Source organism: Lagopus muta, chromosome 11, assembly GCF_023343835.1.
Source record: "Lagopus muta isolate bLagMut1 chromosome 11, bLagMut1 primary, whole genome shotgun sequence".
Classification (NCBI taxonomy): Eukaryota; Metazoa; Chordata; class Aves; order Galliformes; family Phasianidae; genus Lagopus; species Lagopus muta.
The window spans coordinates 4208642-4231052 of NC_064443.1; the positions used below are offsets into that span (position 1 = coordinate 4208642).

Below are 22411 nucleotides of genomic sequence, written 5' to 3' on the forward strand. Positions count from 1 at the left end.
TTCTGACACTCTAGTTTGGACTTTATACTGAAAAATTTTGTTAGACTCTTCAATGTCAAGGCAAATCATGTATTGTACTTACTGATACTAAATGAATTTCTGCCTTTGCATGAACAGCTTTCCTTTTACAGCATAAGTGGACAGTGGGTTGAAACCGGAAGACTTAACAGATTCTCTTTGGCAAGGCTTGACTTACTGACAAGGTTTCTCAGTCACCTCCAATGTCTTATAAATCAGCTCATTCGCCTGGTCTTTGCAAAGAAGAAACTTATCCCTTAACTTATCCAGATGGCGTACTTGTGTACAATTTGCTTCTTGTTGGTCTGAACTTCTGATCTGCTTAATTATCCCAGTTAAGTACTGCGCCAGTGTGGCACTGATGGGTCATTCAAGCCAAGCTGGCAAGCACTAGTTCTGCATTATTGACTTTGAGGGGAAAAATGTCCCAGATATGGACTATAGCTGTCAGGTTGCAGCATTAGTCTCTGCATCTGAATTGTCCTGTTCTGTCCTTGAAAAGTGGGTATTCACCAGATGATGTCTTTCTGTTTGACGACAGTAGCAAGCTTTAATTAATGATAGAAAGCAACAGTCAGCTTTCAGTTATAAGTAATGTGGGTGTTGGTGCTTGGATATGTTTTGATAGACTTACTGTAAATAAGCATTTTGTGATGGTTTTTAAATCTTTTTAAAATCCTTTCATAAGGTAGGAAACAGCTTGTGCTTATACTGAGGTTAGTAAAGTGGGGATTTGGCTGTATATTTAAAAATGACTGTGTGAGAGCCAGCCATTCTCAATGGTCCCAAATTCTGCTGTAGAAAACAAGAAGAGATGCAGACAGGAGGTACGCAAGTTTATTTCTGATGACCAAAGCAGCAGAACCTGGAAGTTTCTTATCATCTAGAAAGCTAGAGATGGTTAAACCTAGGTTACAGTGATTGGGTTATAATGCACATTTTTCATTACTGGAAACCTCTTCAAATTAATTCTGTTCTAAAGACTGACTAGAGTCATCACTGTATTCAGAAGAAAGGAATGCCTGGGTGCACTGCCCTCCATGTGAGATGCCACACCATACAGGTATGCCTGCCATAGACCGAGGGATCCCAAGTTGTCTCATCCTAGAGTCTGCAGCTGAAGTGCCAACTAGATGCACAGGGAATGTGTATGAGTAGGGGATGCACCCAGACCTTCAGGCTTAGTGCCTTGCCAAGTGTAATTATGATCCCGTTACAATACTGTAGGAGACTTGCTACCATGAATGTATGGAGATAAAGAAAGGTTTGTATCTCTCAAGGTTATTTAGTTACGGAAAGCTGACCCTGAGATGCTGTTCTACTGTCATTAAAGGAACTAGGACTTAGGGATGTAGCTGCAAGTTACACAAAATGCATTCGTGTTTTGTTCAGAGTGGTGCAAATTTTTTACAGCAGAATCTGTCTCAGCTGTTCCAGAATAGACTTAAAATGACTTGGGCCAGGAGTGAAACTTTGCCCTGTTGGTATTACAGTGCTATTGAGCCATCAGATAACAACAACAGGTTTTCATTTTCAAAATTGCTAAATATACCTTAAGCTTCTTTCTTTTTCTTTCTTTATGATATAAGTGAAAAGAAAGCAAAATGTTCTATTTATCTCCTACATTGAGTGAACTTCCTGATTGTCCTTATCACTTCAACCCAGAAAGTTTTATAGATTTGTTGGGCACCTCAATATTGCAAATTCATGATTTGGCAGGAGAGGAGGGTGGAGAAATTCTTGTTTTTAATTCAATAGCTTTAAGTTCAGAATGAAATCCCATTTAAAATTACAGGTTTGGATTGAAGTTTGAGGATCAAAGAAAATAGAACAGAAAGAAAAAGTGGCTTTTGCTTGGAGCAGCATCTGAAAAAGCTAACCTCAAACTCAGGGCTTTCTTTTCTTTTCTTTCTCTCTTCCCACTCCTTCCTTATCCTCCAAAAAGGATATTTCCTTTAGTTTTTCCTGAAAGAAGCTTAACCGCATTAATGTGTGCGTGCGCCTGCAGTCTTTTTTTTATTATTATTTTTTTAATGGTTTGCAGTATAACTGCATCAAATCAAATGTATCAACTGTAAAGCCTTTTATTTAGGCTGAAAATAGGGCTATTTAAAATAAGCTATGATCTAAAATCTAGAGGCAGCACTCAAAATAGAATCATTTGGAATTAGCACTGTTGGCAGCTGCTATTGTCAGTCAATAGGCTTGGAAATTGGAAATACAACATCTGCCATAGCTGCCTCCTCTTCACCAGGCTTGGGGAAGTTCATTCCAATGTTGTGTGTGGCTGCTAAAATTGGCTAAGAGTTTTTCTGAGTGTTGTGGGGGAAAAAATATGAATTGCATTAAAGTGATGCAAATTACAGGAAGCTTGCCTTGCATAAAGATGGCATCTAGGAAGCTAAAAATGCAAACTGTTACCTCTGTTAGTCAGAATGTATTTCTACCCCCGAACCTGATGCATGGAGCTTCGTGGATCCTGTCTCCTAGGTGGCTCTCAAAGTTTTAGACAAGTTATCTCTTTGGATGTCATCCAAAGTGACTTGCTCACTGACACAGAGAAAATCTGATCTCAGATGTGCCAAGATGTCATCCTGTGAAGAACTTGTCCATGACACTTTTAGGCAGTGTTTTCAGATTTAACACAATCCCAGATAACCCAAAATTTAGAAACTGGAGGTGGCTGAAGAAGAGCACAAACCAGAGGAGGAGGCATCCAGGACAAAAACATGATTTTTTCATTGCACAAAGCCTGACATTCTATTAAGCAACAGCTTTTGTAATTTATGATTTATTTTCTTTTTTTTTTTTTTTTTTTTTTGTCCTTTTGGCTTCCAAGTGAAACAAAAATGAAACTTTTTGTTATCTCTCAGGATAATAAAGACTCCTAAGCACTAAGATCTCACTTCCTACACCTTCCCCTACTCAGATCTCTCAGCCTTTCCTCCCCTCTCCTTATCCCCTTTATGGATACTCCAGGCCCCTCACTGTCTTTCCAGCCCTCTGCTGGACTCTCTCTAGTAGTTTCTTGTCTTTCTTGAACTGAGGAGCCTGGAACTGGACACAGTACTACAGATCTGGCCTTATCAGGGCAGAGTAGAGAGGATCACCTCCCCTTGACCTGCTGGCCCCACTCTTTTTAATACACCTAAGGATACCACTGGCCTTCTTGGCCACAGAGGCATGTTGCTGACTTGTGAATCAACTTGTTTTCTACTAGAACAACCAGGTCTTCTGCAGAGCTCCTCTCTGGCTGCTCAGCCCATAACCTGTATTGATGCCTGCAGTTATTTCTCCCTAGGTGAAGGACTCTTCACTTGCTTTCGTTGAATCTTATGAATTTCCTTCCTGCCAACTCTCCAGCCTGTCCAGGTCTTGCTGAATGGCAGCACAGCCTTCTGTAATGTCAGCCACTCCTTCCAACTTCATATCATCAGTAAACTTGATGAGAGTACATTCTCTCATGATTCTCCATCATACGTGGATCTTTCATCCAGATCATTGATGGAGATGTTAAAAAAAGACTGGAGCCTGTACTGGACACCACCAGCTTCCTCAGCATTCATGGTTGCACCACCTTTTGCTCGTAGATTTCTGTGCACTGAGTTTGCCTAGACGGGCCAGATCTTCCTCAAGCAAAGGGAAGCCTTCCTTTCCCCACACAGTTTCTCTTGTCTCCAGGATCTGGGATTCCTGAGTGGCAGGCTTAGAAGGAAAGACCGAAGCAAAGAAGGCATTCAGTATCTGCCTTCTTGGTGTCCTTCGTTACCAGGGCACCCACCTCATTCAGCAGCAGATACGCATTTTCCCTAGTCTTCCTTTTGCTATTGATGTGCTTAAAGGAGGCTTTCTTGTTGTCCTTGACTTCCCTCGCTGCATTTAACTCCAAATGGACACTAGCCTTCGTTGTTGTATCCCTGCAAGCCCTGACAGCATTCCTGTATTCCTCCCAAGTGGCCAAATCCCTCTTCCTCATAGACTTTCTTGAGTTTTTCAGTGAGCTTCTTGCTTACCCACGCAGGTCTCCTGCCACTTTTGCCTGATCTCTTTCTCTCAGAGGTGCACTGATCTTGAAAGAAGTGGTGCTTGAATGTCAGCCAACTCTCCTGTATCCCTTTGCTTCCAATTCTGTAACTCCGGGTCACCCTCTAGTAGGTACTTGGAGGGGTCAAAATGAAGATTTCTTTTTCAGTTATAAGCATTAATAACAGCATGTTCATTATAACTGTCTGTTTTAAGATGGTATCAACTCTAAATTTGGCCTGTTTGTACTGGGAGCTACATGAAAAACTTTATAGGCTGTGTCCTAAGTGAAATTCGGGGTGTTTGGATGAAGGAGTGTGAGATTCATCTTTGCAAACTTGGTCAGGACATGCAGTGCGCAATGGCATTGCCCTTTCAGCAGCAGGCTGCTTGTACAGCAGTGCAGCAGTATGAGTTTTGACACAAAACAGGAGATATTCACAGGGTGGTGATCAACAGCTCCTGTGTTAAATACGGTTAACTCCTGACATGAATGATGCTCTTTCTGATGTATTCCGGCATCTAAAGCAATATGTTTCTAGCGAGTCTTGCACAAAACAACAGTGCTTAAAAGAAAAAATATTACATGCTGACAGATGGAATATCATTGCAGACTGCAGACAAACCAAAATCTCAAGAGTCTTGTTCAGCTCACACAGAAGGAAAGCAGAGTGTTTTGTATCGTGTTTTCACTGAAGGAAATACGTGTATCTCTGGGGATGGAGCAGCTGCCAGTGAAATAGATGAGCTGCCACTTTCTGTGGGATTTGTAACCCTCAGCTATTGGCTGTGGCAGTGTGAATGGGGAAATAGCACAAACACCTTAGCTGGGGTCTGAAATTCCTTCTTGTGCCTGGGGTGCAGCCACTTCACACTATTTTTCTGTGGACACTGCTTCAGAATTAAATGTAGTGGTGGTCTTTTTGGCTCTTGTCATTTGTCTGAATTGAAGTCTTAATTTATATCACAAATCATAAGGAAGATTTGGAAGTGGAATGTTAGTTGCCAGCAAACATGTCTATAGCAGATCAGGATGTTCTCTGGTTTGGGATGAGAAATAACCCGTGATTTACCATGGTGGTAAAAGCCAAGTGACAAACATTACCTCCACTGAATTACACGGAGATTTGATTTTATTTTGCAAAGAGGCAGCCTATGATTTTAAATGGAGTCTTTATGTGTCTTTATTCGCCTTTGCAAGGTAGGGAATAATCTCTCACCACTCATTTGTATGTGCTGGAAATAATAAGAGACTGTTAGACAAGTGTAGCTGTACCGCTACTGAAGGCCGGGGGTGGGAAAGGGAAAAGAGATGAGCAGGAGGAAGAGGTCTGTAAGGGGAGCCAGTCCTGTGGTGGGCAGCTCCTGTATGCACATGTGCATCCTGATTGACCTTTCCAGCTCAGAGCAGGGCGGAAAACCCACTGCTCTGCAGTACTGAGGCTGGCTTGCTTCTGTGAGCCAGAGGAACCTGACATGTGCCATTTTTTTTCTTGAGTGTATGTGAGGGAATACCGAAAGCAGTCTTCCCAGCACAAACCAAGGTGCTGGCTGTCACCCATCGCGTCTCTTTTGAACTGCTCCATGTTTCCCTAACAGCTGTGTTTTGTGCTGAAACTCTGAAAACTGCTGTGGAATCAGAGGGAAGGCCTTGTGTCTGCAAAATGCAAATGCTTCCCAATGCTATATACAGCTATGGAATGATAGTGGTGTGAAGAATAATGAGCAAAACCATTTTTATATGTAAACTTATTACTCTGTTCTGTAAACTGCCAGGTAGGTGGAAATACAGTCAGTATATGAGTCCAAATAAGGCTGTTCTCATTTAGGCAGCTTCTCTAGAGTAAATCTTATTGAAAGTGTAACTGTGTTTAAGCTTGAAGTGCATGTGTGGTTTGTTATTTTAATATAGTAATAGAGATGATAGAGATTTAATAATAGAGATGGTGTTAAAGACATAACTGTAAAGGAAACAACAGAGAAAGCACCATTCTATAAGGTAGAAATTGCACCAAAAAAAATGTCTAAACAAAGATGTATCCCAAATTGTAAGGGCTAGCTGGTTCTGTTTGTGAATCTAGAATTTTATTCAAAGACTGGCCTTTGGTAAGTTAACACTGAGTAACGGGCAGTTATAGCTACTGTCAACTGAGCAATAATATGCCCAAATAATATTTAACTTCCCACAGCCTTTCTAAAATCGCTGTGAGATTGACTGGGGAGTAATGCTAGTCAGCACAAGAGCCTCATAAAGAACTGCATAAATTCACAATGAGTGGGAAAACCTCATGACTCCTGAATCTCCCTTCGGGATCTGTTGTCTGTTTTAAAGGAAAACTGTACAGATTCCTACGAAATCACTGCAGGATTTATAAGAAAATACTGCTATCCTTTAAACAGGCTGCAAGCTGTCTCCCAGGATTGCCAGAATACCTTTGCACTTATGATATTTGTGGCTTTTTTCGTTTCCTTAGCTCTAGTTATAACAATAATAGAATTCGTTGTTTGTCACAAAGACAAACATCTCATCAAAAACAGCTTTGCTATGCACTGTACTTTTCATGATTCTGCATTTGTTGTTGGTTTCTCCCTTCAGAAAGAAATATGAAGCATTTTTGTGGAGGATTAAGGGATGTGTATCTGCTTAAGGATCTCTCCATTATATGCTCCGATAGCAATGCCGTATGATAGATAAGCGCTTTATGCAAATTTGATCTTAATATCTATTACACTGAGGTTGAATTTCACACTGGGAGAGTTCTGTACTCTGAAGATGAAGCTCGTCTCAGTGCTGAACTGAAGCTGCGCTTGGGGAGTAAATACTTGTGGTTTGGGCTCAGAATTACACAGATTGTCTCAGCAGGAATCTCAATGCCATGGAAATGTGAGCAGTTCTGATGGTGTTTCTGAACGACTGAGCTCTTTGTGCTTGGGAAGCTTAGGAAATAGAAAACTTGCTGGTTTTACTTCTTGGTGGTGGTGAGGCTGATTTCAAGTCAAAGATTAAGTAAAAGATATTCATGCATTGCCTGACCACTGGTTTGCATCCTTGAGTGACCTTGAATGTCCAGAGAGAGATGGGTAAGTGCTGTAGAAGTGCTTGCACAACCAAAGAGCAGGTAGGACAGTATTTTTAGGAAGCTATTTAATTACTTTTCTTCATATGCAGGCTTTGCTGAGTATCTTGGAAGAGTAAAAAAAATATTGCTTTTAAGGATGGACAGAAATGTGAGCAAGTAGGTGAGTCTTCACATCATATCTTAGATGGAGGGACAAGATGTCAGTGTGTTTTTTCAGTATGGGCCAAATCTTTGTAAATACATTTGTCAACAAACTGCAGGGCAGTGAATCTACTGCCATTTCATCTTTCCTCTCCCTGTTTAGATCCCACTGCAAGATGCAAGCATGACCATCCTTTTGCATTTTAAAAGCATGCAAAATTACTTTGTTTGAATGTAAAATTACTTTATTTGAACATACTGCTGTAGTTACATTCCTAATAGTTTTTCAGAGCCACATTTTGATCTTCAGAAGTTGTTTTTTTTTTTTCGGTCAGACCTACCTCAGGTTACTGGGATGACCATATTTTTTGTGTTAAATCAGTGATTGGAAAGTACTTAGTGCAGTTGTGTTACTGTTTTAAAACCATCGCAACCTGAAGCCCATGCAGCACTTCTGGGTTACTGTTTTGAAGCAGAAGTGATTGGGGGTGGAAGAGGAAGGCTGAAGTACAAGACATGCTTATATGCCTCCTAAAACACAGTCAGTACTTCTATTTGACGTTTGTTTCATAACTTAACTCTCTCTCCAACCAAATTTTAAGACCACTTTTTCAATGAAAACAGACTGATGGTCATAAAGTGTTTGTAGTGTAGCATGTAGCATGGAGTGTACTCCATCTCAGCTGGACCATCTGTGGACACATCAGCTTCCATGGATTCATATTTCGTATTTAAGCATGCATAGCTTTCCAAAATGCCTCAGCAAAGCAAATACATACATATGTATTCACTGCATAAAGAGTGAAGAAAAAAAGATTAAAGAGATGTGTAAGGTGTCTATATACAACTCATACAGCCAGATCTTCAGAGGATGTGTAAATTGCTCCAGAAGTAAAGTGTCAATGAATGTCAGAGGGTGCCATTTTTTCCACATGGAGGAATTCAATTACACCCCTTTGCTTCATATACACTTCCATGTCAGGTTTTGTTCTGTCAGACTGCTCCTCTGCTGCCATCTGTCACAGCAAAAGCATGTAACAGAATATTGGCAGAAGGTTCAACCTCTACTGCCATACTACCAACATCCACCTCCGATGTGGACCAGCATATTAAAATAGGAGATATTGCTCTCAGTGCAGCCCTCGTAGATTTCTGCAAAAGCTACTATTGTCAGTGGCTAAAACAAAGTCTCTTGTTGCACAATTTAATAGATGCTTTCATCTGTAGCACGCTTACTTCTATATATTTGTTTTATTCAGGTTTTGGTTTGGTTTGCTTTTATGGGTTTGTTTTTGTTTTGTTTTTAATCGGAGAGATTATGTTGAAGTTGAATGGTAGACTGGTGGGGGGAAAGGGAAGCTTTTAACTTGAAAATAGCAAGCAGTGACCGATCTAGTTTAGAAATTGTATACAACTCTGTGCTTTGGGCCAAATTTAGAAATCATGGAATCACAAGGTTGGAAAGGACCTAGCAGATCATCTAGTCTGACCTCCTATCACCATTACTACCACTAAGCTACTAAACCATATCTCGTAGCACATCATCCAGATGCCAGCCTTTAGTTGTTGGTGTATTATCTTCAGAACGCTAATGTGCTTCACTGATTAAACACGAGGACTCCAATGAAATTACGTGATGTTTAGTTTCCCCAAGCTAAGCAAGAGAAAAGCATTACAGAAGGGCCCATTGCATTTACCTAAAATCTATCCGTATTTTTTCAGATAAGGCCCTGCTGCCACCAAGCTTTTTCTCAAATAGGTATTTGCGCAGAGTCTAAGCTCTGTACAATTACTTTAGATAAGATCAAAATGAAAACAGACACTTATATTTAGTGCTATTTTCATGATGAAAATCAAATTGCTTTCTGCTTTTCCCACCTACATTTGTGTTGCTTCTGATCATTATTGCTGTCGTTGCTGTTTCATACAGCAGAAAAGCAAGTTTAGCTTCAGTTCCCAGTTGTTCAGTGTGGTTTGCCAGAGCTCTCTGGAACACTCAGCTGGGAAATCAAATGCTCGAGCTGTTGCATTTGAGGACTGATTTTGTCACAGTGGTGCCAAATTCCACATGACCATCTTAAGAAATGAAATAGGAGAGCAAGCACAACAAAATACTTCTAGGAACTGTGATAACTCTTCATGACCAGCAGGGACTACAAGCAAATTCGGAAGAGGTGAGCCCAAAGGAAAATACTCCGTTTTGTTTCCTTATTTGTTTGTTCTTATTTACATGTTTACATGTAATTCAACAATTGCCCATAAAGGAAAATTCTTTTCCAATAAGAAAACTAATGGTGGCTTGTTGAGTCTGTGAGCATTGCACAAAGTACTGAACCAAAATGAACATGTTGTGAAAGTCTCAGTTCAGGGGGCCGGATTCTTGAGTGACATCTGAAGTACCAGAGGGAGAAGTTAGTAGGAGCATTCTTCAATGCATATGGGTTTTTGCTATGTATATGTGTAACAGCTTGTGTGCTGTCACTTGGTGTGCAATATCTATGTGCTTCCAAGCAGGGTCCTTCCTGTAAAAGAATAATAAAACAGAGTTTTCTTTGTGAAATGGAAGACCATTTCATGAGTAGTCTTTTAGTACTTTCTATATTTCAGTCCCATTTCATACACTCCAGGACACTGCTGACATGAACTGTTTTGCTATGAAACTTAGTATTGGTGTTCTCTTGACTTGATTGCCCAATACAAATAGAAATGTAAGTGAAAATAACTCTTGGCAGCAGTGGGCTCAACTGGAGTCCCATTAAGGTCAGAGCAATAATACCTTCAAAGTTTTATGAAAGTGATGTGGCACTTTATATAACGGTGTTTCTTCAGAATTTATTGTATGGAGCTGCTTTAGTCTTGCCTTGCGTGGAGCCCTCAGAGCTGCTGCGCTCCAGGGAAGGAGGAGCACAATGCATTGGAGGGGAGGGGGTGCTCCACTTTGAATGAGGCAGAGGTTACAGGTTCTGTAGGAATGGCAGTTTCCTGCTGCACAGCTTCTGCCCTGTTCCACTTTTGCCTTTTGATATCACTCGTGAAAGATGATAGGAATATTGCTGTAGACTTTGATTTTATGCAACCAGTTCTAAACTTTTCAAATCCAATTTTATGCAGGCCAGAAGAGAGAAAAATGCTTTTATTAATGAAGTGGCACTCTCTTTGTTCTGGTTTCCCTGGCTGTGCTTATTACCTTGGCTGTTATGTGTGCTTGGCTCTCTTGACTCATTCTTCTCTAATGTGGTGGTGATGCGGGACAACCACACGGTATCTAAATCCCTATTTTAGAGGGCTTTCTCCTCTTGGCTGAGCAACCCTAGTAACTGAAGTCAAGGAAGCTCTATTGTGCATTGAGGAATGTGGTGGGAAGCTACCATGCCCTTCCTAGTACACTCAGCGTTGGCCCAAAGGTGCTGTGGGAGCAAAGGCTGACTTATTTAAGGGATCTCTCCAGCTTCTTCCCACAAACTGAAACACTGAATTGCAAGTGTCCTACCTGATCTGCTGGCTGACAGCTGCAATTTGTCTTTCCTTCTGCCCAAGCCAAGCCACAGAGCTTATTTAAGAATCTTTCTGTTCCATTCCACTTTAAACTCATTTTAAATTTCAATCCCAATGATGTGAGAATGCTTAATCAATCAGAGGTTGTGTACCAAGTGTCTTTGTTGCTGTATCACCCACTCTTGTTCTGATTGTTGTATGCGAGTCATAGTTTGTGAAAAACTACGGTATATAAAAGTGGGTGGTGAGGGGAAATTGGAGGCCACGGGCTACTTCTGTTGTAATTTATTATTTCTTAGCAGGGCCAGTGTAAGGATGAGTTTCCTCCAACATTTTCTTCCTTATTATCAAACATAGATATGGTTTATATATATATGTGTGTGTGTGTATATATATGTACACTATATATATACACACTTCTTTGTTGAGTTTTCTTTTGTGGTTTTGTTTTTTGTTGGTTGGTTGGTGTTTTTTTTTCCACTCATCAACGCACAGCTTTCTCCAATACCTGGAATCTTCAGCTGATGCTCAGTCCAAATTAAGTGCCAAATAAATAAAGATCTAGTATGAGACTTATATAAGTACATAAGTATATACGTATATGAGTTTATGTAAGTACTGGTACACCCTAATGACTTTCACAGCCTCCTTTGGCAAGAAAGAAACGCTTTCAGTTCTGCATCTTCATCAGTAGGTGGTGCTGGCTAGCCGCACAGTTGTTAGTGCTCTGGAAGCTGCACCTTAATCTTAGGAACAAACGTGGGTAAGAAGGTCAAAACTGCTACGTGATCTCAGTCCAGCCTCAGAACAGAAACTCAGTTTTGTCCGTTATACAGTGATCTGTATTGCCTTATGCAAAGGTTGCTGGGCTTCTGAATGGCTACCAGAATTGCTCAAACTTCTCATGAGCAGAAGTTTTTTCTTTTCTGATTGGAGTGTAGCAGAAATCAAATATAAAGCCAGTAAGCATGGACTTCAGCTTTGCATTGAAGACTGCAGTTCAGGATTAGGTGAATTACAACATGGGAGAACCATACTCTGTGGTACTTTCTGAGGGGATGTAAGAGTAACTGCAATTACTGCTCTGAATGCTTCATCAGTCTGCTACATGCTGCAGCTGAGATTAAGACTTGGTTAGCAAGCATGGGTTTCAGCTCACCCAGCTGGAAACACTTGCCGTGCAGCTGTACGTCAGCTGTGTGCCCTGGCTCTGTAATCAGCGTGGAGAACTCGTGCTTAGGTCAGACGGACCTTGCTGACATGAGGGCCTTCTGTGGGCACAAGGGAAGCCTGCAGCAACTAACTCGGGTAAAGAGTCTGTGCTGGCAGCTCTGACATTTGCTTGGATTAGTTCTGTCCTATTTTTGAGAACCTCGAGAAGCTGAGCTCTGATCGGTCATAGCGCTTTTTTATGTACGAGTGATGTCATTCTCTTTAAGAGCATGGATTAATCCGAGGGAGTTGGGGGATGGATGTGGGTTGGCATCTCATGTTTCCTCCCCCCAGGGTAGCAGTTCTGAAATAGGGGCCTTTTCTACTTCATCATCTCAGATATGGGTACCTTTTATCTATGACAGAGATGCAGTGCCAGCCATGTCTCTCAAGAAGGAAGTTTTCCCAAGCCCTAAAATAGAAATAAATGCCTTTGTTGATTGGTGGAGAAAGCTGGAGATTAAAGGTTGGAGGACCCTGCCCTCAGTAGGTGAGCACTGTACAGGATGGGGACAAATTGCTGAGAAACACTTTAAGAACTCGCATCACATATGGATTTTCTCAAATCACATATGGATTTTGGGAGCTTCACCTCTGCTTTTAGGAGTTCTAATGATTTGTCCTTAAGAGATACGTATTTCCTGACTAGTAGATGTTAAGAATAACATAGACTGTAAACAGGAATGGCATTTGGTATACAAAATTAGATAAGCTTGCAGAAAAATATGGAAAACTGAGCCCACAGGAAAGGGGAGAGATGTCTATACACAGGAAAGCCCGCAGGAAAGGAAAGATATCTATACACAGAAGGACTTGAGAGGACAGGAAAGTACTTATAGTGCTTTTCTGCCTTTGCAATCAGTCTTAAAGTAGAACAGGGAGAAAGTTTATAAGCACAATCCTCACCCCAGCAAATGTAACAGGTGATTGTTCCTCAGCTTCCAACTGAAGTCCTTTTTAATTGCCAGGTATGTGCTTGTGTTTGTGGAGGATTGAGAAGCATTTTAGCCATCTGAAATGGGAAGTTGAAGAAAAACACTTTTAGTGGAAAAATCTTTGTGTGATTTCTTTTTTTGGACATAATTTACTATTGGAAGTGAATGACTGATAATCTTGATGTACCTTTCCGTAAATCTGTAAATAAACGTTGAGCTTTGTGGGAGCTTTTGTCCAGCATTGCCAACGTTACCATAACATGGAGCTTCATGCAGGAAGGTATTTCATTTGTTGAAGTGTCTGTTTTGAGGACTGGTGACTGGCAAATGGTAAAAGGAGCTAAGAAAGGGGGACTGCCTAAAGAAATCTCTCACACATGGGCATACAGTAGACATGCAACAAACAGTAGCTCATTGTGTTTTTTTCTTACGGTTTTTTTTGTTTGTTTGTTTGTTTTTGTTTGGTTTTTTTTGTGGAAGCCTACAGGAGTTACACACACTTCTGAACTGATTGGAATATCTTAGGTCTATTGCATAATGCACATTTGCTTCCTTTATTTTCCTTTATTTAAACTTTGAAAATTGTATAGTAGCAGTAATGACAGGTGAAAGAATTACTAAACTAATTGAAGCATACTTATTGCAGACTTGTACTGAAGCATGTACAAATTAAACTTAATAGAACATTGTATTATATTAGTGACTAATTATAACTACATAGGAAACCCAACATCATTATCCAATATGAAGTTCTGTTGCTTAATCTGATTTATTTTTAATCCATTTGGGAGGATCTCACGTTAAAGTGTTTAGAGAAGTGCACACAGTTCATAACTTTTTCAAGTCCCTGTTGTTGGTAGATATTTGCTGATGACCATAACCATAGTAGCACCTTCCTATGCATAAAGGAACTTTATGCTCATGGGAATTATCCTCTAGCTTTTTAATGCAGAATGATTAAATGGCAAAGTTTCAGTGCAAAAATTCTGGGCTGTTAAAGAGAAAACTCATCACTGACTCATCTTCTCCAGAAACAGGGATATGTGCTTGACCCTATGGAGTTGAAGAACGTTTCTAAAAAGCAATTAAATTACCCTATTCCTGTCACCAAAGAATCAGGGTTAAGCATAGTGGTCTTCATTTATGAGTGCGCAAACAGCGTTTTTTCCAGCTGTCGTAATGTCTGCTCCTCAGATGTGTTTTGAGCATAGCGTGCAGTAAATATCTGCTGTGTGCAATGCAGTGGGTATATTGGGATAAGTTATCTGTAGACTCAGGGGCTGTAGTTCCTGCAGACTGTAGGGAAATGAAAAATAAGCAACTGCGGCTTGGCGTTTGTTTGGAGGACGTTAGTTCTGGTCTCTTCCCACTGACTCAGTTGGAAGCAGACTGAGCCGAGGGCAGAGCGGCAGCCGGGCCCTGCTGAGTGCCCCTCTTGTGCCTTGCAGAGCACCCCGGAGCCGCACAGCGCCCGCCGCCCAGGGCTGACACGCGGCTGGGCCACGGCGAGCCGCAAAGCTGCTGTCCACGTGGACCGGAGCTGAAATCCCTCGTCCGGCGGCCACCAGAGCCTCCCCCGCCAAGCCCCGAGACATGGCAACAAACGGAACGAAGGTGGCCGACGGGCAGATCTCCACGGAAGTTGACGCTTCGATCACCAATGACAAGCCTAAAACTTTGGTAGTAAAAGTGCAGAAGAAGAAGACGGACCTTCCGGACCGAGATACCTGGAAAGGAAAATTTGACTTTCTTATGTCCTGTGTAGGTTATGCCATTGGTTTAGGGAATGTGTGGCGGTTTCCATACCTCTGTGGCAAGAATGGTGGAGGTATGTTTGCTCTTTATTTCTTACAACTTTTGGCATATCTGCATGTTAGTATTTGCCATAAAAATCGTTAGAAATGTGTTTCAGTAGATGGTTTTTTTTTCCATCTGTGTATGTGTGATTTTAGGGTTGCTTTTTTTTTTTTCCTTTTTGCTTTGCTTTGCTTTTAACTAGATCATGAGGGTTGGAAGCATCTCAGAGCAGGGCGCTCTGCTTTGAAGTCTGCTGTGCCCTCCAGTTTATTCTAATGTCTCATTGGCAAGTGCTTATAAAAGACCATAAGGTATTAGAAAAGAATTGAAGCACATTCCCCTCCAACCCTTCAGAACCCTCTTTTGGATTGAGCGTTTGAGAGGATTGCATAAGGCTTGTAACTCTTACTCAGAGCTTATCATCAAAGGCTGGCTTCAGCTGGAAAGCAGCCAGTTCTGGCTAAAGCCTTTATACCGTATGCGTGCTGCTCTTATGGATGAAGACAACAAAATGCATGGTCCATTGTATTTTGGTTTTTACTTAAATGGAAGGTATTTACATGATGGGGAGAGACATTTTTCCCCTTAGCAAAACCTCTTGAGATACTGGTTCAGAACTGTGCATGTGCTGCTCACTAGCTGTTTTAGCAAGCTACACCTCAGAGAAAAAATGTGGGTTTCTTTCCAGATATAGTAGGGGTGGAAAAGCTAGAAACAGTAGTGGCTTTCTGCACTGTAATAGGCTTTTTCTTATTTCTTTTTAGGTGCATTCCTGATACCTTATTTCCTAACTCTAATTTTTGCTGGAGTGCCACTGTTTCTTTTGGAGTGTTCCCTTGGTCAGTACACATCTATAGGAGGCCTTGGAGTGTGGAAGCTTGCTCCAATGTTCAAAGGTACAATATGAATTTGTATTTCTTTCTGCTTATCCATGTTGCAGACATTACACGAAGTGGCAGGGCACGGACATTTCTTCATTTTTACTTAAACTACCATATTTTACAGCAACTCCTAATTTTATGAGGTGTAACTGACAATTTTGAGACAAGCTAGGATATTTTTCATTTCCCTTTAAAAACAGGCATCAACAGACTAATTCTGTGAAATTTAAAAACTCATTTTTGTTAGGAACACGCAAAGATAGTTCAAAATCTAGCAACCTGTCTGAGCAGGCAAAGAACTTGGTTCCTCGGTTCACAGCATTTTGATAAACCATGTTTCTATTCCAGGTCATGAGGGTTTGTATCTCCTTTTGTTTTGTACTGATATGTGAAGGCTGGACACTTCAAAGCTAGCAATTCCAATCTGAATTGCTTGAAAGAAGGATCACTCCATGCTTAGATTTTCAGCTAGTTTGGTTTTCTCAGTTCTAGAACCTTAAGATTTTATCCTGGATTCTGTATAAACCCACAGGCATCACATACTGCTTTCCATCCCCTAATCCTAAACCACTGGATACTTAAGAGCTCCTGAGTTGACTTGTGGTCCAGCAAAAGAGCAAGTTATAGGCTGAGTTATGAATTACTTCACACAATAGGACTGACAATTAGCATGGGGTGGGATAAAAGGTTTTTTTAGGATGGGTTCTCTGCTAGGAAATGTTTTGTTTGGAAAACACAAGTAGATTAAAACATTTCTCACAGATTTGTATTGTAACTGTGCTTGAGTTACTGATGTTGATAGGGAGTACAATGCAAAGTATAGACTTTGCTTTGCTCATTATTTTGAATACTTCTTCCTGTTCAGTGTCATGCAGCAAGTGTCATCAGCCTGAACTTTTTAAAATGCCCCTTAAGAAGTCTCCATGTGGAGCAGAAGAGGACATTCTGATCGCAGAACTCCTGACTTGTTTCTTTAGCCTGAGCTACCAAAATAGCATTATACTAAGCGTGAAGTACTTTCAGCAGTGAACTAAAGGGCTGACTGGTCTTTAACTTGTACACAGTTTGTGTGCATATGCCAGAAGTTGCTGTGGTACTGCTGTTTTGGAGAATGATTTGATTTAGCTTCTCTTCCCTACAAGTAAGAAACTCCAGTAAAAAAATCTCAGCAGCAGCAGATGTGAGTGCTTACTGCAGCACTGAGAACTGGGCGCTGTAACTGAACTAATTAGATTAGCCATCTCTCAGATTAGCCATCTTTTTGTAGAGGTACTTCTAGAATTGGAACTTACAGCATCTGGTAAATGCTATCTGCATCATTTGTCCTACTGCAGCACTTGAGCTGACGCTCATACAACCATTACAGAAAGTTACCTTCTTTTGGTTCTTGTTTTGCAGGTGTGGGACTAGCTGCTGCAGTCCTTTCCTTTTGGCTAAATATTTACTACATTGTGATTATTTCATGGGCCATTTATTACCTGTATAATTCCTTTACAACTGTAAGTATGGGGTTGAAGTGGAGGGATTTTGTTCAAGGAAAAGCAAAGTGAGGTAGCTAGCTGATTAAACTGTCTCACTGTGAAGGTGAGAGATTACACAAAATACATAAAAATCAGTAGGATAAGAATTTTTTTATTCAAGTACTCTTTAAAAATTCAATTTTTTTTTCCTTCATGAGAAACGCAGAATAGAAAACTGAATGTCAGTGGAGAAACACAGTAAAAGCTTGTTTTGGAGCCCTAGGCTTCCCTTTCTTACTGGTTTGTTTAAATTTTCTGATTCTGATCTTCAGAGCCATTGGTCTTTCATCTGTCCCCTTTTAGTTTCGCTTTATTACCTGTTTGCCATTCAATCACAAGCATGCCTGCTTTCTTCTCTACCAGGCAGATGCAGAGAATCTGTGCTCAGGCTTGTGACTGCTAGTCCTGGCAATGCTAACACGAGTGCTAGTATCACCTTGTCTTTCAACAAAGAGGCAACCAGTCATTCCTCTGAGAAAAATTCTAGTGTGTAAAAGGTTGGGTTTTTGTGTTTGTTTTTTCTTCCCTTTTTTTTTTCTCTTTTTTGAGTTTTTTATGTGATAATGTTTTCCAAGATCTGCCATCACAAGAAAATCTATGCTGTATTTGTATCAGGTTCGCTCTATTACATAACACGTGCAAATAGGCTTTGTCTATTAGAATTTCAGAAAGATAACAATGTAATGTAAGTTTTGTTTTTTACACGTGTCCATTTTTCTAATTGTCCCTCGGCTGAAGGAGATAATTGAACTCTGATAAGTAATCATGATGTTTTTATTACGGGTAGTGCAACAGGAGGTAACTGGACCTCCAGGAGGTCCTTTGCGCTGCCCTTGTTTCTAGTAGTATGCTCAGTGTACTCAAACATGCTGAGAGACAGCCAACTCCAAAGCATTTGAGCAGGTATAGTAAAGAAAGGAAGAAATACTTCCACATCTGATTGATGTAATTGATACAAAGCTAAATAACTTACGTGGCAGGCACGCACCACAGGGAGATCAGTACATCGCAGAAGTCAAAATATATTAGTTCTCCTTTCTTTTTTTGTAAAATGAGGTACTTGGGGTAATGCTTACTTTAAAATTGACTGTTTAGGATTTTCTCTCTTTCTCCTTTGTAAATAGACTCTTCCCTGGAAGCACTGTGAGAACCCATGGAACACTGACCGCTGCTTCTCCAATTATACCTTAGCAAACACCACCAACATGACAAGTGCTGTGGTTGAATTCTGGGAGTAAGCTGAGAATGTTTCTCTATGCCATTTCTGTGCATTTGCAAGGATTAGCTTATTATATTTCATATGCCATCTTCTGAACTGATTATCAAATATACCGTTCTGTTTGCTTTTTCTAGACGCAACATGCACCAGATGACTGATGGATTGGAAAAACCAGGGCAGATCCGATGGCCGCTAGCAATTACTCTGGCAATTGCCTGGATTCTGGTTTATTTTTGTATCTGGAAGGGGGTGGGCTGGACTGGAAAGGTAAGATGAAAAAAATACTACAAGTATATTTTGATTTAAAATGCTTATTTTACTAAGATATTTTGAAAATTTATGAGGTAAAACACAGTGGGACAGTTTTCTGGGACAGTTGTGTTAAGCATTGCGTTTCTGTCCTATTTGAATTGATAGAGTACCATTTGTTTGAAAAGGCTTCTTCCTCCACAGCTTGCTCTGACCATCTTGGTTAGGGTGTTCATTTACAGACTTCCTAGCTTTGCCAAGTAAAAAATCCCTAAATATAAATCTGCTTGCTCCTCAAAGGAATATTCTGGCTAGTCTGAATTGTAGTAGAGTGAAGATGCGGCATTTTGGCTTCAGTAACCAGTATACATTTATTAAACAACTCTTGATGGACTTAGATATGTAACTATTGAAAGTGCATGCCAGAACTTTTCCCTTCTTACACTGAATGAGAGCCAGACATGGTTCTGGCCACAGGCATGCTTGCATACCATACTTCTTTGAGTCTGATTGGTTTCTAAGTACCAAACCAAATTAAAGGAAGTTTATTGTGAGAGATCTTTCTCCAGGAATGGAAGGGTAACAGCATTTTAGAGTTGGACACTGAAGGGCAGTTACAATGATGAAATCAGAATGTTAAAGATGTTAAAGTAGCTGTTTGAAAAGAGAAATAAAATGATGATATTCTACAAGCAGGGTAGGAGTACTGCAGCTATGAATCTTGTGGTTTGGGAAACTCCCTTGTTGAACACAAGAAAGAGAAGCACAAGCCCCTGGTGCAGAAGCCTTCTAGTCCACCCAGGAAAGTTGGCAACAACTGCCTGAGCTGAAGACACAGTGTTTTGGATGTTCAGCATTAGGCCCTTTGCACTCTAAGCTTTAATTTTTTGGAGCAAATACCTGAACAAACACAGATGATTCTTCCGCACTTACAATGTCTTTTTTCTTCAAATCAGGTGGTGTATTTCTCTGCTACTTATCCCTATGTTATGCTGCTTATCTTGTTCTTCCGTGGTGTTACACTGCCTGGAGCAAAGGAAGGCATTTTGTTCTATATAACTCCCAACTTCAGTAAGCTTTCAGACTCTGAGGTAAATATCTAGTCTTTGTAAACAAAAGTTTCACCACTAACTTCACCTTTCAGACATCAGATTTGCTGTTCAAGCATAGAAATGATTTAAATATATATATATATATTTTTCTTGCCATCAGGTTTGGCTGGATGCTGCCACACAGATTTTCTTCTCCTATGGTTTGGGTCTTGGTTCACTGATTGCCCTTGGAAGTTACAACCCTTTCCACAATAATGTTTACAGGTAAGCAGATGACTGCTCATATTACAGTAGTACTTTGCCCTCTCAGCTGGAGCTGGATATCTCTGAATTAATGTATAATCTCTGAAGTATTAAATGTTATATGTATGTAAGAATGAGATGTGTAACTGCATTTACACTAATGAGAGAGATGTTACTTGTCCAGTGTGAAACGGAACCCATTCTATGAAATCTAAAATCATTAAATTTATCCACAAAACCTTTTCAAAGGAAAAAAATGGTAATATACTGAGCATTAGCATTACTTTACTGCTTAAAACACCTTATCTTTATTTCAGGGACTCCATCATAGTGTGCTGCATAAACTCATGCACAAGCATGTTTGCAGGCTTTGTCATCTTCTCCATTGTTGGATTCATGGCTAATGTCACAAAGAGGCCCATTGCAGATGTTGCAGCATCAGGTATATAATATATTTTTCTCTAAGTTCTTCAGAGACATCAATTATTTTTTGTTTGTGTATTGCATCCCAACTACTTCATGTATTTGTTTAAAATCTCTTCTTCAAAGCATTCCTCTGCCCCCTGTCATTTCAATAGCACTTAACGCTCTCCCTCTTGCAACCAGTCTTTCAAACTTCTTAAGGCAGTACCAGCAAAATCATTTCACATTTAACAGACTGCCTGCCTTCAGTGCTTGCAAAGCTTCAGCGTTGGAGAGTGGTCAGCCAGAAATGCATACTGGGTTGATGCAGTGAATACTAATGAATGTGCTTACAGGGACTGCATTTATAAGAGGTGGCAGCACATGTAGCTGTTTGAGTGCTTGGCTGTGACATCAGATTGAGAGCCTCTTGCTACTGAAATTCTTAAAAACAACCTGAAAGGAGGAATTATGGTCATTATGTTTTAGGACCATATATTCTCAAATTCTGTTAGGTTTTTAAATTCTTTCTACTGTTCCTTGAGGTCAAACCCTTTGAGGCATATCAGTCTCTCACTGGTTAAACTACAGCTATGAGCCAATTTTATGGGGCCTTTTATTAGAAAAGTAATCTTATGCATGGCAGTACGATAGATCCATAGATAGATTCTGTATACTTTGCAGTTCTTTGCCTTTCTTCCAGAAGAAGAAGCTTACAGAAGCAGAGCAGATGGTTACCTTAACCCAGCTGGTGCACCAAATACTCATTTAGCAATTTTGGCCACAGGGAGCGTTCTGATAACAGAAAGCATGGTCGGAAGTCTGGTGGACAAAATGTGTGTTACTGTACTGGCAAACAAATATCACTGATGAAAATGAGAGAATTTAAGCACCAGAAATAGTCTTTGTAAAAAAAAAAAAGCAAAAAATGTTATGACATACATTGTTGTCACTTCTTTAAACTGAGAGGAGATTTAGATGAGATATTAGGAAAGAATTTTTTATTCAGAGAGTGGTGAGGCACTGGCACAGGCTGCCCAGAGAATTTGTAGATGCCCCATTTTTAGAGGCATCAAGACAAAATTGTAAGGATCTCTGGGCAGCCTGATTTAAGGTTCTTCTTCCAGTACTTTGCTCTCATCAACAGTTGTTAGGAATGTGAATGAAAATGTTTACCTATTTACAACTACAAAGCATACTAAAATGTGTTTTATAAGAGAATTCATGGTACAACAGCAAATGGAAATACTTTAAGTGCTGGAAAGTGTCTTCTCCATTTCTGAGCTTTGTTCCTCCATTAAAATACTCGATGCAGAGCAGAAGTTAAAGCCATCAGTGATTACTTCAGAGGAAGTAATTCAGAGGCTGGTTCTTAGCTGAAGATATATTCCTAGCTAAGGACAACATTCCTTGTTTACAATACAAAGGTGTCTCCCAGGAGTGACTTCTGAACTTTATCTAATGTTTTCCTTGGTTGGTTTGGATTTTTCGGGTTTTGTTTTTATTTTGGTTGGTTGTTTTTTAATGCAAGATGTGTGCACTGACTGCACAATTAACACCATTTGAGCCGAAATCCCTTGATTGACAGATGCATCCATGTCATTCAAATAAACCCATGTATCAACAGGAGTTGATAATCCCAGAACCCAATCAATCACATTGACATTTTGTATCCTTTTTCTCCTACAGGTCCTGGACTGGCATTTCTAGCTTATCCAGAAGCAGTGACACAGTTACCAATTTCTCCTTTGTGGGCAATACTGTTCTTCTCCATGCTGCTAATGCTTGGAATTGACAGTCAGGTAATATTGGCATAAAAATTATTAACAATAAAGAAGATGAGTTTTCCGCAAAACATATGGTAGGATGTTGGCTTTGCTCTGTGCTTTCCACACTGCCAGCTGTTACTGGTGCATTGCTTCTGGTGTAATCAGATAAACAGTAGGAGATACCAAGGAGGGAAAGAATTGGAGGAGCCTTTCATTTTTCATGAACTGTTGGAATCGTATGCCGAATAATTAGGCAATTTATTCTGCAAACAGAGGATCTTCATGTGGAATCTCAACCATTCAATCACAGCATTAAAATACTTCTGAGTTGTTAATGAACTTGGGAAACGTTGACATATTTTTTGCAGGATTTAA

The 22411-nt window shown here is 40.2% G+C and overlaps 1 protein-coding gene and 1 long non-coding RNA gene across 4 annotated transcripts in view; one reads left to right on the plus strand and one right to left on the minus strand.

The window, feature by feature from the left end:
• SLC6A1 (solute carrier family 6 member 1) overlaps positions 1–22411 on the plus strand; it is a 57975-nt gene that overhangs the window by 26756 nt on the left and 8808 nt on the right. For both annotated transcript variants that reach the window (XM_048957863.1, XM_048957864.1), the window contains exons 2-10: positions 14353–14732; positions 15466–15597; positions 16981–17081; positions 18227–18336; positions 18456–18588; positions 19527–19661; positions 19783–19886; positions 20183–20307; positions 21957–22069. In XM_048957863.1, the coding sequence (XP_048813820.1) occupies positions 14498–14732; positions 15466–15597; positions 16981–17081; positions 18227–18336; positions 18456–18588; positions 19527–19661; positions 19783–19886; positions 20183–20307; positions 21957–22069 (1188 nt within the window). In that variant the 5' untranslated portion in view covers positions 14353–14497. The remainder of the gene's footprint in view (positions 1–14352; positions 14733–15465; positions 15598–16980; positions 17082–18226; positions 18337–18455; positions 18589–19526; positions 19662–19782; positions 19887–20182; positions 20308–21956; positions 22070–22411) is intronic.
• LOC125698935 (uncharacterized) overlaps positions 2933–22411 on the minus strand; it is an 85344-nt gene continuing 65865 nt past the window's right edge. For both annotated transcript variants that reach the window (XR_007379377.1, XR_007379376.1), the window contains exons 3-5: positions 12876–12981; positions 12319–12381; positions 2933–9784 (exon numbers count right to left, since the gene is read on the minus strand). This is a non-coding gene — a long non-coding RNA (uncharacterized LOC125698935). The remainder of the gene's footprint in view (positions 9785–12318; positions 12382–12875; positions 12982–22411) is intronic.